The sequence below is a fragment of the Mizuhopecten yessoensis genome, unplaced genomic scaffold (assembly GCF_002113885.1).
Source record: "Mizuhopecten yessoensis strain PY_sf001 unplaced genomic scaffold, ASM211388v2 scaffold10915, whole genome shotgun sequence".
Lineage (NCBI taxonomy): Eukaryota > Metazoa > Mollusca > Bivalvia > Pectinida > Pectinidae > Mizuhopecten > Mizuhopecten yessoensis.
The window spans coordinates 81,204-98,446 of record NW_018408785.1 but is presented as its reverse complement, the minus strand read 5'-3'; the positions used below and the strand labels follow the sequence as shown (position 1 = coordinate 98,446).

At 35.2% G+C, this 17,243-nt stretch overlaps 1 protein-coding gene across 5 annotated transcripts in view; it reads left to right on the top strand.

The window, feature by feature from the left end:
• The window catches only part of LOC110463537 (mutS protein homolog 5-like), a 73,037-nt gene extending 62,060 nt beyond the window's left edge, over positions 1–10,977 (top strand). For 4 of the 5 annotated variants that reach the window (XM_021518195.1, XM_021518193.1, XM_021518191.1 and 1 more), the window contains 13 exons: positions 291–400; positions 843–923; positions 1,099–1,144; positions 1,847–1,888; positions 2,217–2,313; positions 2,496–2,585; positions 3,222–3,348; positions 3,802–3,951; positions 4,555–4,629; positions 5,140–5,283; positions 9,335–9,472; positions 9,772–9,845; positions 10,277–10,977. In XM_021518195.1, coding sequence (XP_021373870.1) covers positions 291–400; positions 843–923; positions 1,099–1,144; positions 1,847–1,888; positions 2,217–2,313; positions 2,496–2,585; positions 3,222–3,348; positions 3,802–3,951; positions 4,555–4,629; positions 5,140–5,283; positions 9,335–9,472; positions 9,772–9,845; positions 10,277–10,382 — 1,280 coding nt within the window. In that variant the 3' untranslated portion in view covers positions 10,383–10,977. The other variant, XM_021518196.1, reaches the window with a different exon arrangement.
• The last annotated feature ends 6,266 nt before the right edge of the window (positions 10,978–17,243 follow it).

Genomic DNA, 17,243 nt, shown 5'->3' with positions numbered 1-17,243 from the left:
AGTGCCGAAATGGCAGCTCCAGCTGTATGCTCCCCCAGGGAGTTGAGAAAGGTATTGGCTGGTTGCAAAGGCCCTATAACCACGGATAATAATTTGTGAAACACTTTGAGACGACCTACGAACTAGGTTGTGATAAAGCGGTATATAAGAACCTCAAATTATGATTATTATTAAGTAAGAATACAGATAGATTTTTTTCAACTGAGTACCAGTATGATTAGAGTAAATGTTTTAGGTGATAGTACGATAACAAATGTTGTAACTGTGTTTTCTAATTTTGGTTTAACCAGGAAAGAGGACATACAATGGTCTCCCAGATTTCATGACCAAAGTGGCCAAGGAGGAGCTGAACAGACTCAGTGACGAAATCACAGAATGTAATGTCATCTACCTGCCTCAGGTAAGAATATCTGTCTACTCACTTATAATTAGTACCTGTAGGTGAAATGTTGTATACCTACTTCAGGTAACTTTCAGATGAAACGTAGTTTGTCTGCCTTAGGTAGCACTCGGGGGACTCTTAGATGAAATTCCATTTATGAACATTGTGAATTGTCAGCTACTTACATCTGGTGTACATACCTGTCTATCTGCCTGTTTTATTGGGAGAATCTTGACATTTCAAGCAAAACCCTAAAATAAATATCACCAATTGGAAAAAAATCCATTGAATTTTAATTTACATATTTAACTCTGTAATGACTAACCCCAGTGCTCAGGATTTAATTCCCTTTTTTTTTGGATAAAACAATTGGGATCATTTTGTTATATAAATGTCCATTTAATCTTGTAATCGGATGTTAAGAAAGGATCTTCATAACATGTATAACATCTGTTTATAGCTTGGGTACCTACTGGCTATCCCCAAGATGGACCGCATGCAGACTGAAGCTGACTATGTTATACCGGGTCTGGAGTTTATGGTGGGTAATAGTACTAAACTTTCCAATACATCAGGGGTTTTGTTTAAACATTGCTGAAGCGAAATGGTAGTTGTAAATATCTTATCAGACCACTATTCTTTGTGCATCTACAGTGGAAGGGAGATAACTCATTGGCTAAAATAACTAAAAATCTTTGTTAATTTCTTTCTCACAGTTTCTTTCTAACAGTATGCTTCACTATAAAAGTGCTAGCACCAGAGGTATGGTTTTCAAAATCCTTTGTTCCTGTTGTATTACAATTTTTTTTTTATTTTTTTTTTTTAAATTATTCAAATGTTTTGATGAAAGATTTTTGTTGGAGTTGATTATTTTTTGACAGTTTAATTTATTTGATAAATGATTGTTTATTTTAAATTAATGTTATATAAAATGCTTGATTGTACAGAATACTATGTAATAAAAAAAACAGCATATGTTAGCAATTTTCCTTTCACATGTACAATTGATAAATGATGATATATGTGATACTATCTATACAAGAGCTTTAATTTTGGGTATATGATGGAATTTACACCGTCAACTACAGTTCATCATGTTATAAGATTTTTAAGATAAAAAAAATGATGCAGCTGTTTTCTTTTTCATTATTGATGCATCGTATCATCGGTCTTTCTTTTTAATGAAGATGTTAGATTATTTATCAGTTACATGATAACAGATAAAAGAAAGATTGACAAAAGGAAAGAGTATACCGGGGTAGGTATCAAAAGAAAAGTGGAAAGATAGGGGAGATGTATGGGTGGTAGTACTTGTGATTACAAGATACAGAGAATGTACATACATGTACATGCCACAGAAAGATGAAATGGGGAATAAGTCACATCAAATAAAATTTCTTTTGATGATTTAAAATTGATTTTTGAGTTATTGTTTTGATTATATCAGATTATCTCCCTTTTCAGAGTTGGACCGGCTGTTGGGGGATACCCAGTGTGAAATAACAGGTAGGGCTTATCACAGTATTACACCTTTACATGACTGTTGTATAGGAACTGTTATACCACATATCATGGTTTCTGCAATAACATTCCATTCAACTCAACTTAAATGTCAACGAAGTATTGAATAAGTGTTCTCATTACAAATGCATTAAGGGATTCTGATAAAATAGTTTCAGTTTTCTAACACTGTAAATCTATTCAGAATTTATAAATCTAGTTTCATGCACTTTTGTTCCTGAGTTTGCTAAGTGGTCATTACCTAAACTTGTGATTAAATTTTACCTGTGTATATTCAGACATTTGTAAGGACAGTGTTTGTATATCCCTACAGATCAGGAGAACAGCATCATGCACAAACTACAGAACACCATCCTAGAACACTCTCGGGTCCTCGTTGATGTCATGGACCTGTGTGCTGAGCTTGATTGGTAATAATTTACAACAACTGACTTTAAATAAACCATTGCTTTGAAATGCTGATTTCTTTAATCTGACCACTATTTTGACTCCATTTTTTGGAGTGAGGTAATAATTAAATTGTTTGAATAAGGATTTAAGAAAAAGATTTATCAGTTTTTCTGATAAATGTCTGAATGTTTGTTTATTGTAGTCTGACCACTCTAGCCCAGTGTGCACGAGAGTACAACTATGTGAGGCCCAACCTGGTCAGTGAAGCGGTCATCATTGTCAAAGGAGGAAGGTCAGTATAGAGTGTTTTCCTCAGACACCACATCGCAGCCTCCTTCTTTTTTATTTATTTATTTTTTTGTAAAATTTTGTTGATTGCTCACATATTACAGCCATACATGTACATGGATGGGCAATCCAGCTCCTGTCCCAATACATAGTTTCCTTTCATACAAACTATAGTAACAACAGAAGCTGTAATCATGTCATTCAATGATGCAGTGTTGCACTTTTACCAATAAATTACTATCCACAAAAATGTACACATATTACTTTTAGGAATATTTTTTGTTTGTTTGTTGGGTCAGTCTGTTTCCTCTGACACCATGCCCTGTTTGAGGTTTTCTCTAGGCCTCTTACCATTGTGGTGTTTTTCTTTTCTCTTGATGTAATGCTCTCATGGCATATTCCCTAAGTTCCATCACTTTTTAAAACCATTTTGTCATATGTGCAGCTTGGGAAGGAACACAGAAGTTTACATAGTTGTCCGTGCACTGGTAACCAGCAGCAGATAAATGTCAAGATGTCTGACATTGTTATGGTTTCACCTGATGTAAGTTATGGTTGACGTAATTCTTCATGTTGTTATCAACATATGTTGTAAGTTAAGGAATACTTTACACTATTGGAATATTACATATTTCCACAGACACCCACTCCAGGAGCTGTGCTGCAGTCCCTTTGTCCCTAATGACATCTTGAGTGATGAAGAGAATGGCAAGATCAAGATCCTTACTGGACCCAATGCTTCTGGAAAGAGTGTTTACCTCAGACAGGTGAGTGTCGACCTCAGACAGGTGAGTGTTTACCTCAGACAGGTGAGTGTATACCTCAGACAGGTGAGTGTCTACCTCAGACAGGTGAGTGTCTACCTCAGACAGGTGAGTGTATATCTCAGACAGGTGAGTGTCTACTTCAGGCAGGTGAGTGTTTACCTCAGACAGGTGAGTGTTTACCTCAGGCAGGTGAGTGTCTACCTCAGACAGGTGAGTTTTTACCTCAGACAGGTGAGTGTTTACCTCAGACAGGTGAGTGTTTACCTCAGACATAGAATTTAGGAAAGAAGCATTTTAGCTTCTGAGGTTGAAGTTTGAGTCAAAATATCATTTAATTTTTTATTTATTTATAAAAAAAAAAATGGGGGGGGGGGGGGGGGGGGTGTCTTTTGCATTGAATGATATAACTATTTTGTTCTACATTTTTTACAAAAGCATACAACTTGGTTGTAGGTGGGGATGATTGTCTATCTGGCCCACATTGGCAGTTTTGTCCCAGCAGAGCAAGCTACCATCGGAATGTTTGACAGGATTTTCACACGCATACATTCTCTAGAGAGTGTGTCGGTCGGCCTCTCCACCTTTATGATCGACATCAATCAGGTAACATCATCACCTGAATGTCAGGGTTTCCAATTTAGTCGGGTAAGAAGGCACAATTTACAGATAAAAGGGAGGCAACTCATAATTATTCTTAAATTTAGGCTTTTAATATAGCCAGAAGGAAAGTTCAGAATTTTTTATGTTACTGTTCCTCATTATACCGAACCTCACTTTGTTGGAGACTAGGATTTATAATAATAAATTTGTTAGTGCATTATTTCTGTTGGTAGTTACACATTTTATTTATAAGGTTATCCAACAAATTCCTCAATAGATTTAGTTTAGTATATATTTCACTATAGTACCATAAAATCAAGTGTTATACATCAGTAAGTTTAAGGGTCACCAGTAAAGGTTCAAAGTTCACACTTGACTTACTTCTTCTGAATTAAAAATGCCTGTTTAAAAGATATCTCAACAACTTAACAACAGATGTATTTTGTATTTACACTAGAGTATAACATAAAGCTCTGTGTCTTACCTGATCAAATTTGTAGGGTCATCAGTCTATGTTAAAGGGTCAAAGGTCACACTTGACCACTTAGAAAGGGGAGTGTATTTCCCTACCCACTGTGTCTTTATTTTCAGTACATTATGTTTCAGATGACGGAGAGTTTGCGGAATGCCACAGATAAATCTCTGGTTCTGGTTGACGAGTTCGGCAAAGGTACAGCCATGGTCAGTATCAGTCTCTAGGGCTTCAGAGTAAGGATGTCATGTACCAGAATCAATCAAACACGGCTTCTAAGATGTTTTCCTTTAAAATTTAATGTCCCCATAGGAATTGCATTGCTGAAGCTTAGCAGAGTGACTGAAATCAGGACCTGGCTTAAAAGGCACTTTTCCAGAAATCTATAAAAAAAAGGAGTTCAAAGTTTTAATTGGATGTTTATATATTATGGATTTAAACACCTTACCAACCATACCTACGAAAGTGTCTCTCAACCCTTTGTTTGATTAACTGTTGAATTCAATGTAGTACTTGATGTTATATATGTACTGTTATTTCAAAACTGAAGTTTAAAAATTACAGTTTCTTTCTGTCTCCTTACTTTTCTAATTTTAAAAGTCTTTTCTTTGATAATCAGAGTATATATAATATTCATGATTCTACCTGATTAGGTTAGTAACTTCATATGAAAATCATGGAAAGTTACTGCACTGAATCACAAATACATTTTCCTTCAGACTGACGGGCTGTCACTGCTGTGTTCCAGTATAATTCACTGGGATGACATGAAGGGGGCGTGTCCACACGTGGTGGTGTCCACCCATTTCCACAGCATGGTCCACCAACACCTGCTGCCACTCTCCCCAAACATCAAGTACTTGGTAAGTATGGAGGGAGTGTCCCCAATATCATATACTTTGTGACTATGAGGGGTGTGTCCCCAATATCATATATTTTGTAACTATGAGGGGGGTGTCCCCAATATCAAATACTTTGTAACTATGAGGGGTGTGGCCCCAATATCATATACTTTGTAACTATGAGTGGTGTGTCCCCAATATCAAATACTTTGTAACTATGAGGGGGTGTCCCCAATATCATATACTTTGTAACTATGAGGGGTGTGTCCACAACATTATATACTTTGTAACTATGAGTGGTGTGTCCCCAATATCATATACTTTGTAACTATGAGGGGTGTGTCCCCAATATCATATACTTTGTAACTATGAGGGGTGTGTCTTCAGGATCATATACTTTGTAACTATGAGGGGTGTGTCCACAATATTATATACTTTGTAACTATGAGGGGGGTGTCCCCAATATCATATACTTTGTAACTATGAGGGGTGTGTCCACAATATCAAATACTTTGTAACTATGAGGGGTGTGTCCACAATATCATATACTTTGTAACTATGAGGGGTGTGTCCACAACATCATATACTTTTTAACTATGAGTGGTGTGTCTTCAGGATCATAGACTTTGTAACTATGAGGGGGTTAGACATGTGATGTTGATCCTGCTACAGCCCTTCACTGATAGTTAGACATGTGATGTTGATCCTGCTACAGCCCTTCACTGATAGTTAGACATGTCATGTTGATCCTGCTACAGCCCATCACTGATAGTTAGACATGTCATGTTGATTCTGCTACAGCCCTTCACTGATAGTTAGACATGTCATGTTGATCCTGCTACAGCCCTTCACTGATAGTTAGACATGTGATGTTGATCCTGCTACAGCCCATCACTGATAGTTAGACATGTGATGTTGATCCTGCCCATCACTAATAGTTAGACATGTGATGTTGATCCTGCCCATCACTAATAGTTAGACATGTGATGTTGATCCTGCCCATCACTGATAGTTAGACATGTGATGTTGATCCTGCCCATCACTGATAGTTAGACATGTGATGTTGATCCTGCCCATCACTGATAGTTAGACATGTGATGTTGATCCTGCCCATCACTGATAGTTAGACATGTGATGTTGATCCTGCCCATCACTGATAGTTAGACATGTCATGTTGATCCTGCCCATCACTGATAGTTAGACATGTCATGTTGATCCTGCCCATCACTGATAGTTAGACATGTCATGTTGATCCTGCCCATCACGGATAGTTAGACACGTGATGTTGATCCTGCTACAGCCCATCACTGATAGTTAGACATGTGATGTTGATCCTGCCCATCACTAATAGTTAGACATGTGATGTTGATCCTGCCCATCACTAATAGTTAGACATGTGATGTTGATCCTGCCCATCACTGATAGTTAGACATGTGATGTTGATCCTGCCCATCACTGATAGTTAGACATGTGATGTTGATCCTGCCCATCACTGATAGTTAGACATGTGATGTTGATCCTGCCCATCACTGATAGTTAGACATGTGATGTTGATCCTGCCCATCACTGATAGTTAGACATGTGATGTTGATCCTGCCCATCACTGATAGTTAGACATGTGATGTTGATCCTGCCCATCACTGATAGTTAGACATGTGATGTTGATCCTGCCCATCACTGATAGTTAGACATGTCATGTTGATCCTGCCCATCACTGATAGTTAGACATGTCATGTTGATCCTGCCCATCACTGATAGTTAGACATGTCATGTTGATCCTGCCCATCACGGATAGTTAGACACGTGATGTTGATCCTGCTCCAGCCCATCACTGATAGTTAGACATGTGATGTTGATCCTGCCCATCACTAATAGTTAGACATGTGATGTTGATCCTGCCCATCACTAATAGTTAGACATGTGATGTTGATCCTGCCCATCACTGATAGTTAGACATGTGATGTTGATCCTGCCCATCACTGATAGTTAGACATGTGATGTTGATCCTGCCCATCACTGATAGTTAGACATGTGATGTTGATCCTGCCCATCACTGATAGTTAGACATGTGATGTTGATCCTGCCCATCACTGATAGTTAGACATGTGATGTTGATCCTGCCCATCACTGATAGTTAGACATGTGATGTTGATCCTGCCCATCACTGATAGTTAGACATGTGATGTTGATCCTGCCCATCACTGATAGTTAGACATGTGATGTTGATCCTGCCCATCACTGATAGTTAGACATGTGATGTTGATCCTGCCCATCACTGATAGTTAGACATGTGATGTTGATCCTGCCCATCACTGATAGTTAGACATGTGATGTTGATCCTGCCCATCACTGATAGTTAGACATGTGATGTTGATCCTGCCCATCACTGATAGTTAGACATGTGATGTTGATCCTGCCCATCACTGATAGTTAGACATGTGATGTTGATCCTGCCCATCACTGATAGTTAGACATGTGATGTTGATCCTGCCCATCACTGATAGTTAGACATGTGATGTTGATCCTGCCCATCACTGATAGTTAGACATGTGATGTTGATCCTGCCCATCACTGATAGTTAGACATGTGATGTTGATCCTGCCCATCACTGATAGTTAGACATGTGATGTTGATCCTGCCCATCACTGATAGTTAGACATGTGATGTTGATCCTGCCCATCACTGATAGTTAGACATGTGATGTTGATCCTGCCCATCACTGATAGTTAGACATGTGATGTTGATCCTGCCCATCACTGATAGTTAGACATGTGATGTTGATCCTGCCCATCACTGATAGTTAGACATGTGATGTTGATCCTGCCCATCACTGATAGTTAGACATGTGATGTTGATCCTGCCCATCACTGATAGTTAGACATGTGATGTTGATCCTGCCCATCACTGATAGTTAGACATGTGATGTTGATCCTGCCCATCACTGATAGTTAGACATGTGATGTTGATCCTGCCCATCACTGATAGTTAGACATGTCATGTTGATCCTGCCCATCACTGATAGTTAGACATGTCATGTTGATCCTGCCCATCACTGATAGTTAGACATGTCATGTTGATCCTGCCCATCACGGATAGTTAGACACGTGATGTTGATCCTGCTACTGCCCATCACGGATAGTTAGACATGTGATGTTGATCCTGCTACAGCCCATCACTGATAGTTAGACATGTGATGTTGATCCTGCTACAGCCCATCACTGATAGTTAGACATGTGATGTTGATACTGCTACAGACCATTTGATGTTGATCCTGCCCATAACTGATAGTTAGACATGTCATGTTGATCCTGCTAAAGCCCATCACTGATAGTTATGTGATGTTGATCCTGCCCATCACTGATAGTTAACATGTGATGTTGATCCTGCTACAGCCCATCACTGATAGTTAGACATGTTGATCCTGCCCATCACCATCTTCGCTAGCCAAGTGTTCCCTTTGTATACACTCCACTTACCCTTGGCGGATATAGCCGTGTTTTCATAATTCCATCCACTGCCACTTAGCGGATATACCGAGTTATCATTCTTCTCCCAATAAACTTTTAACCAATCAGAATGACCGTTACATACACTCTCCATTGGCGTTTGACATAAGTACGCGATGTCGAGGCGGAGTATAAATGACAGAGCAATGTGGAAACAATCCAAAGGCAGCACACATATTTTCCCAGGTCATCATTTACATGTGGCATGTAGTCAAAGATTTCCACCAACTGATTTAACACTCCAGAAGTTTCCCAAAATATCTTGCGCCTATTTTTTGGGGGCAAAACACTCTGACATAAACGACAACGTGCTTCCGTACAGGGCGTCACCATTACTGTTTTCCTTCGTCAACAGCGCTATGTAAGACACTATTTCATTGGATGTGAGCGATTGGCACCGCACGAAAATTTGAAGGCTTGGTAAACACGGCTATATCCGCCAAGGGTAAGTGGAGTGTATATGAAGCGAACACTTGACTAGCGAAGATGGCCCATCACTAACAGTTAGACACGTGATGTTGATCCTGCTACAGTCACTGGTTTGATGACCTATCGTATGTTTGTAGACCATGGACACGATACATGACGATGAGGAGTTACTGTTCCTGTACCAACTTAAGGAGGGTCACACCAGCTCGAGCTACGCCAGTTACATTGCCACCAAGTCTGGTCTCCCTGAGGAGATTGTCAAACGAGGGGTAGAGGTAAAGCATCCAGACAATAAAGTATCAGAGGGGGTGTATCATAGTTGATCATTATTATTCTAGAAATTTTGCAAAAAGTCAGATTCCAAAAATTATTCAATATGAATGCCAACTGAAAGCAGTTCAATGCTTAAGTGTTCTGTTAGCATGTATCAAGGAGACACTTGTTAATGTATTCTTATTGCTGTTATTTGTCTCTAACAGCTGTACATTTGAAAAAAAATATTTATTATTTATTTGATACTGGTACATAGTGCCATCAGTATAACTGTTTACGTTGTGATGTTACCTTTCTACAGGTGTGTGAGCTTATCAAAGATAACAAACCTGTACACCGAGTGGACAGTCCAGGGGTCGACGTCCAGTACAAAAGGTCAGCCAAGGTCATTGTTGAACAAATTTAAGATAAATAACTGGTTTTGAAAAAAAGAACTTAAACACATTTCTATTGTGAACTTTAAACATGAAATGCTAAATGCAAGCTTCTGGTAGATTTGTTTGTGATTTTGTGGATTGTGAAAAATTGGATAAAATTTAGTATATTGCGGTGCTCTGTCAGATTTTACCATGATCCTGTCATGATTTGAAAATGCTATCTGTATAGACAGTTTCTTATGCCTTAATAGATGAGTCTGATTACAATATGCAGTCTTTACTCTTGTCAAAATTTACCAAACACTGTACTTGTTTATTATAGAATCTTTATTTTGTACTTCAAAAACTGTGATTAAATAATAGTTGCCTCCCTCTAGCCGTGTTCACTGCTGTACTGACTACCTGACATTAATATTGTTTTATTTACAGATGTGAGGACATTGTTAACAGGTTTCTGGAGCTTGACCTCGACAAAGATGACCTTCAGGCATTTCTCCGAGATTTTGTACTTCCAGCTTCTCAGGGACTCCTCTGACCAGTTATTACATCTATATCAGCTGTAAACTGGCACCTGTTTGTTACGATTTCAGACAGTTTTTGTATTTATATGTTGTTATTACATCTATATCAGCTATAAGCTGGTGGCTAATTATAATGATTTCAGACAGTTTAGTGATTATATACTCTCAGTACATTTGTAACGACTGTAAACTGGTAGCCATTTGGTAGTCAACACTTCATTCCGTAGTTAAAGTATTTATATACATGTAAATGGTAGGTTTGATATAAACGTTACAAGTCGAACCAAAGCTACATATTGAGTTATGAATTATTATGAATTATTATGAATTATGAGTTATTAGGAGTAATTATGAGTAATTATGAAACAATAAACATATGGTGAAGTGTTAATGTGAATTGTTATACCCTCATTAATATGTAGATGATATCCATGAATTTGTTGTTTGACATATCCCAGTAAAATAACTTGTGTATCGTAAAAACTTAACAACAGGTCCAATAAAACATACTTCCATGATATGTATAGCATAGCGTTGTGACAGCTCTGTGCTACATACCATCATACATAGTAAAAAGCTGCAATTAAATCATTTAAAGGTAAAACAATAAAGAACATTTCATTTTATCTTTCTGGATGGTTTGTTTTAGTATACTTATATACATTTTATCTTTCTGGATGGTTTGTTTTAGTATACTTATATACATTTTATCTTTCTGGATGGTTTGTTTTAGTATACTTATATACATTTTATCTTTCTGGATGGTTTGTTTTAGTATACTTATATACATTTTATCTTTCTGGATGGTTTGTTTTAGTATACTTATATACATTTTATCTTTCTGGATGGTTTGTTTTAGTATACTTATATACATTTTATCTTTCTGGATGGTTTGTTTTAGTATACTTATATACATTTTATCTTTCTGGATGGTTTGTTTTAGTATACTTATATACATTTTATCTTTCTGGATGGTTTGTTTTAGTATACTTATATACATTTTATCTTTCTGGATGGTTTGTTTTAGTATACTTATATACATTTTATCTTTCTGGATGGTTTGTTTTAGTATACTTATATACATTTTATCTTTCTGGATGGTTTGTTTTAGTATACTTATATACATTTTATCTTTCTGGATGGTTTGTTTTAGTATACTTATATACATTTTATCTTTCTGGATGGTTTGTTTTAGTATACTTATATACATTTTATCTTTCTGGATGGTTTGTTTTAGTATACTTATATACATTTTATCTTTCTGGATGGTTTGTTTTAGTATACTTATATACATTTTATCTTTCTGGATGGTTTGTTTTAGTATACTTATATACATTTTATCTTTCTGGATGGTTTGTTTTAGTATACTTATATACATTTTATCTTTCTGGATGGTTTGTTTTAGTATACTTATATACATTTTATCTTTCTGGATGGTTTGTTTTAGTATACTTATATACATTTTATCTTTCTGGATGGTTTGTTTTAGTATACTTATATACATTTTATCTTTCTGGATGGTTTGTTTTAGTATACTTATATACATTTTATCTTTCTGGATGGTTTGTTTTAGTATACTTATATACATTTTATCTTTCTGGATGGTTTGTTTTAGTATACTTATATACATTTTATCTTTCTGGATGGTTTGTTTTAGTATACTTATATACATTTTATCTTTCTGGATGGTTTGTTTTAGTATACTTATATACATTTTATCTTTCTGGATGGTTTGTTTTAGTATACTTATATACATTTTATCTTTCTGGATGGTTTGTTTTAGTATACTTATATACATTTTATCTTTCTGGATGGTTTGTTTTAGTATACTTATATACATTTTATCTTTCTGGATGGTTTGTTTTAGTATACTTATATACATTTTATCTTTCTGGATGGTTTGTTTTAGTATACTTATATACATTTTATCTTTCTGGATGGTTTGTTTTAGTATACTTATATACATTTTATCTTTCTGGATGGTTTGTTTTAGTATACTTATATACATTTTATCTTTCTGGATGGTTTGTTTTAGTATACTTATATACATTTTATCTTTCTGGATGGTTTGTTTTAGTATACTTATATACATTTTATCTTTCTGGATGGTTTGTTTTAGTATACTTATATACATTTTATCTTTCTGGATGGTTTGTTTTAGTATACTTATATACATTTTATCTTTCTGGATGGTTTGTTTTAGTATACTTATATACATTTTATCTTTCTGGATGGTTTGTTTTAGTATACTTATATACATTTTATCTTTCTGGATGGTTTGTTTTAGTATACTTATATACATTTTATCTTTCTGGATGGTTTGTTTTAGTATACTTATATACATTTTATCTTTCTGGATGGTTTGTTTTAGTATACTTATATACATTTTATCTTTCTGGATGGTTTGTTTTAGTATACTTATATACATTTTATCTTTCTGGATGGTTTGTTTTAGTATACTTATATACATTTTATCTTTCTGGATGGTTTGTTTTAGTATACTTATATACATTTTATCTTTCTGGATGGTTTGTTTTAGTATACTTATATACATTTTATCTTTCTGGATGGTTTGTTTTAGTATACTTATATACATTTTATCTTTCTGGATGGTTTGTTTTAGTATACTTATATACATTTTATCTTTCTGGATGGTTTGTTTTAGTATACTTATATACATTTTATCTTTCTGGATGGTTTGTTTTAGTATACTTATATACATTTTATCTTTCTGGATGGTTTGTTTTAGTATACTTATATACATTTTATCTTTCTGGATGGTTTGTTTTAGTATACTTATATACATTTTATCTTTCTGGATGGTTTGTTTTAGTATACTTATATACATTTTATCTTTCTGGATGGTTTGTTTTAGTATACTTATATACATTTTATCTTTCTGGATGGTTTGTTTTAGTATACTTATATACATTTTATCTTTCTGGATGGTTTGTTTTAGTATACTTATATACATTTTATCTTTCTGGATGGTTTGTTTTAGTATACTTATATACATTTTGAAAGATCTGTTTTACCAAATGATGGTTTGAACCCTTTCTGTCAGGTATCGGACACCAATTGAAAACATTTGGGAATTTCTGTAAAGATTGGAAAATTTTCAAGTAGTTCTTTCCCTGACATTTCGGCTTTTGTTGCAATTGATATTCCATAATGAAAATTGGAAAACGTTAAGGCACACTTGTGCTAGGAGTTAGCTCCCTTTAAACAGTCATAAGTCACAGTCGTAATTCTTACACGATATTGTAATACCGCTAATGTAAACCACTATTCAAAAATTTGTTTGAACTCTAAAGCAATCAATAGAATTTGTAACTTAAAATTATTGATTGTTAGACAGAATTAAAGTATTTTACATGTGTGGCCCAGCTATGAATCTACAGATACGATAGGAGGGAACAGAGGAGACACGTCATATCAACAATGAACAATACAGGACTAATGTTAATATAGAATATAAAGTAGTACAGTTTTCATGCTATATTTTCACCCTTGAACTCAAAATGAGGCAAACAGCTGTACTGATAACTATTTGTGAGCAGATTCATCACTGAGTGAATTTGTTATAAGAGGCCAAAGGGTGAAAGTGTCTTTGATAGGTTGAAAATATTGGGGTTTACAGTACTCCAACAGTGTTAAGAGGTTTTACACGGCCAAATATTTTGGACAGTCGGCAAAATCATATCCGATTGAAAAAAAGCCGACCAGCGGCCTCTTCTGTTATAGGAATAGGGTTTACAGCAGATTGAGATGGAAATATCTTATTCTGGTGTCTATGATTTGATATAAGTCATAAGCTACTATCGACTTGAATTGTAGGACACGTGTACCAGTGTGATAGCAGCCCTTTACGGTAGCCATGACATAATGTATATTAGTTATACAGTGTACCAGTGAAATATACGGTTTTACATGGAAAATTAAAAAAAATAAAAATTTAGTGATAAATAACATTTTATTTTCTCACTGAAAATACCGTAGCTATCTATATTGATAAAATTAGATGATATTCAAACTCTCATAAATTCTCTTTCGCAGCAATAAATATAAATTGCTCGATTTGTTAAAATGACAAATTTTATATGTTCAGGTTTTCTAACAAAAATCAATTGAACAATGAAAAACGTCTTTATCAATGCATTCGTAGGCACCCCATGAAGATAAATGCTTCAGAAATCCGGGTCTTGATGGATTAAAAAGTCAGCAGTTCGATATTTCGACTAATGATCTTAAAAATGCAGCAATTGGAAATAGTGACTAAAGGGATTTTAATTTGAAACAGCCGAGCTTCCATATATCAATATTTACTTTGTACCGCATTCAGTTTTCAGTTGCACAGCTAGGTTTCGGCTGCGTTATATAACTCGGGATATTGACGTTACATATGTAGCAGTGATTGCACCGCTACTTGTGCATAGACAACAGTTCTTTTCTTTTAAATATTGCCTTTTCATTCATGATTGGACACTTTGCTGCCTGCCTCAATACATCAATTTCTCATTGTCCGATATATATTTATTATTATGAAATAGATTAAAAGATAAAAAAATAAAATAAAAAAATAGTTAGTTACCCTCAATTTGTTGAAACAATTTAAATTGTTTCAGTTAAATTGTGTATGAAATTAAGGTGTTCTGGTATTGAAAGGTTGCTATCAGAACAGCCACTGGATATGGTGCAGTGATGCATTTTCTTCTCCTGGGGCAACTCCATCCCACATAGGCGGCACCCAGTGACCCCGATTCTAAATCTGAAATAGTTCAATTGTCAAATTGCTTTAACAGTTATTCTCACCGTAATTACTGATCCACTGAACGATTATTTTGACCAGACTGACGTATACTACATCTTTGAGGTCAAGAGGGTGAAAGGTCAAATCTCTACAATTATTGTATGGGCCACACATTCTCAATCGCTGAAATTAGTTTGTATTATAAAACCTTGTAGTTTATTGTGATTCGACTAGACACTGTCAGATACTATGCACAGGTAACCAAGTTAAATTCATAACAAGAGGTCAGAGGTCGAATAACTGCAATGCTTAGTGTCCAGACTAATTCTTTAATCAAACCTCTTTTTATGCCGATACTGTAAAATGTTCGAACTAAAGCTACAGAACAGCTTGTATACCACACACAGGTGTAGTGTGTCACATATGTTACCCTCAAATTCAAAACCTCAACAGGAGGTCCCACTTACATATTTATAGGAGTAGTGTGAAGTGAATGAAGAAGTAGAGTCACATCCACAATGGAACAGCTGTGCTACTACTACTTGATGTCTTATTGCTGAGAAATCCTCAGAAATTACATTCTATAGAAATCCTCAGAAATTACATTCTATAGAAATCTTCAGAAATTACATTCTATAGTAAACACTTCAGGGTTATCAAGCTATCCTCATGATGGTCAGTTTCTCATTATACTCGGGAGTGGTATATTGTAGTATAAAGGTTATATCTACCACATTTATTGGAGGTAATGTTACTACAAGTATGATACCTACAGCTACAAGGAACAATCAGTCATGTACAACTATTTGAACTTCTAGCCGACTGATGTAATTGTCCAATAAATCAAGCCTGTATGACACATGTAGAGCCTAGCCTCGTTAATCCAGTCACCACTTACATGTCACCCGATGGTCCCAATGTACAGCCAGTATTTTAGTATACAGATATACTAAATCTAATCACATTTTCTGAAAATTAAGGTTGATCTTGATTATTGCAACTCTCTATATTCAATTGAAGATAAGTTATGAGACAACCAAACCGCTGTGACCCACAAAAGAACAAGACTTTCGAGTGTTCTGCAAAATATTATTTTTTTATTCAGGTGAGACTGACAAAAATAAGTTATACATATTAAGATTGAGTACAGTAATAATCTGAGCTGTACATGTAATGCTGAAAAATAAAAAATATCACATTTATTATCACAAAGATGTTGTCAAAGTATACCTAGGATGAAAACTTATTATATAATTGGTCACATTTTCAACCATGTTAAACAACGTTACTGTTTTGCAACATACTAGCTACCTCATTTAATGTTGTATTTTGCTGAAACTATTTTTTTACACACTCTTTGCTTCAATAAAACCATGGTAATGAGGAAGGTGCAGGGCTTTTGTAAGGTTAAATACGGTACCACAAAAATAGCACTTTCACAAATATTACCACGTGTACAGTATAGGATACAATGCTACTATAAAGTATGTGTAATGCGTAGCACATGTATTTCGCAGATTTAAATTTTGCTTTTAAAGCTCCTGAAAAGAATAACGCAAGTATAAAGCCAAAAAATGTATTGTTCTTTTGATAATCTATTAATGGTGTCTTGTGAAATTTAAACCCTGAAAATTTTGTTCCAGAACATTAATGCCACAATTATACAATACTGTACTTATACTTTGGTTTATCACAAATATCACATGCATGGTTATACAATGGTCTATCACATAAAATGGACGGAAGTAAGTGTAAATATTATTGTCAATTATCTTACAAATATACCTATTATCTGTTGTACATGTATAAATGGTGACAACTGTAGTTCTATATAGAGAACCATAAAATAAACGATTTTATGTTACACAACTGCACTGTGATGTACGAGTACCATCAACCCAGTGGTAACATCAGAAGGTAGACTGTAGGATCACTTTAACAGTTAATACCATTAACAGTAGTGTAAACAATAGGTGTATGATGATCACATAGGTGTTATTTTAGGTACCAACAGTACTAAACATGTAGAACATACAACTTAACAAAGGTAAGTAAAAGTAAGTAAAATGAGACATGACAAACATTTTCAAAATTATTGATCATGGGGGGGGGGGGGGGGGGGAGA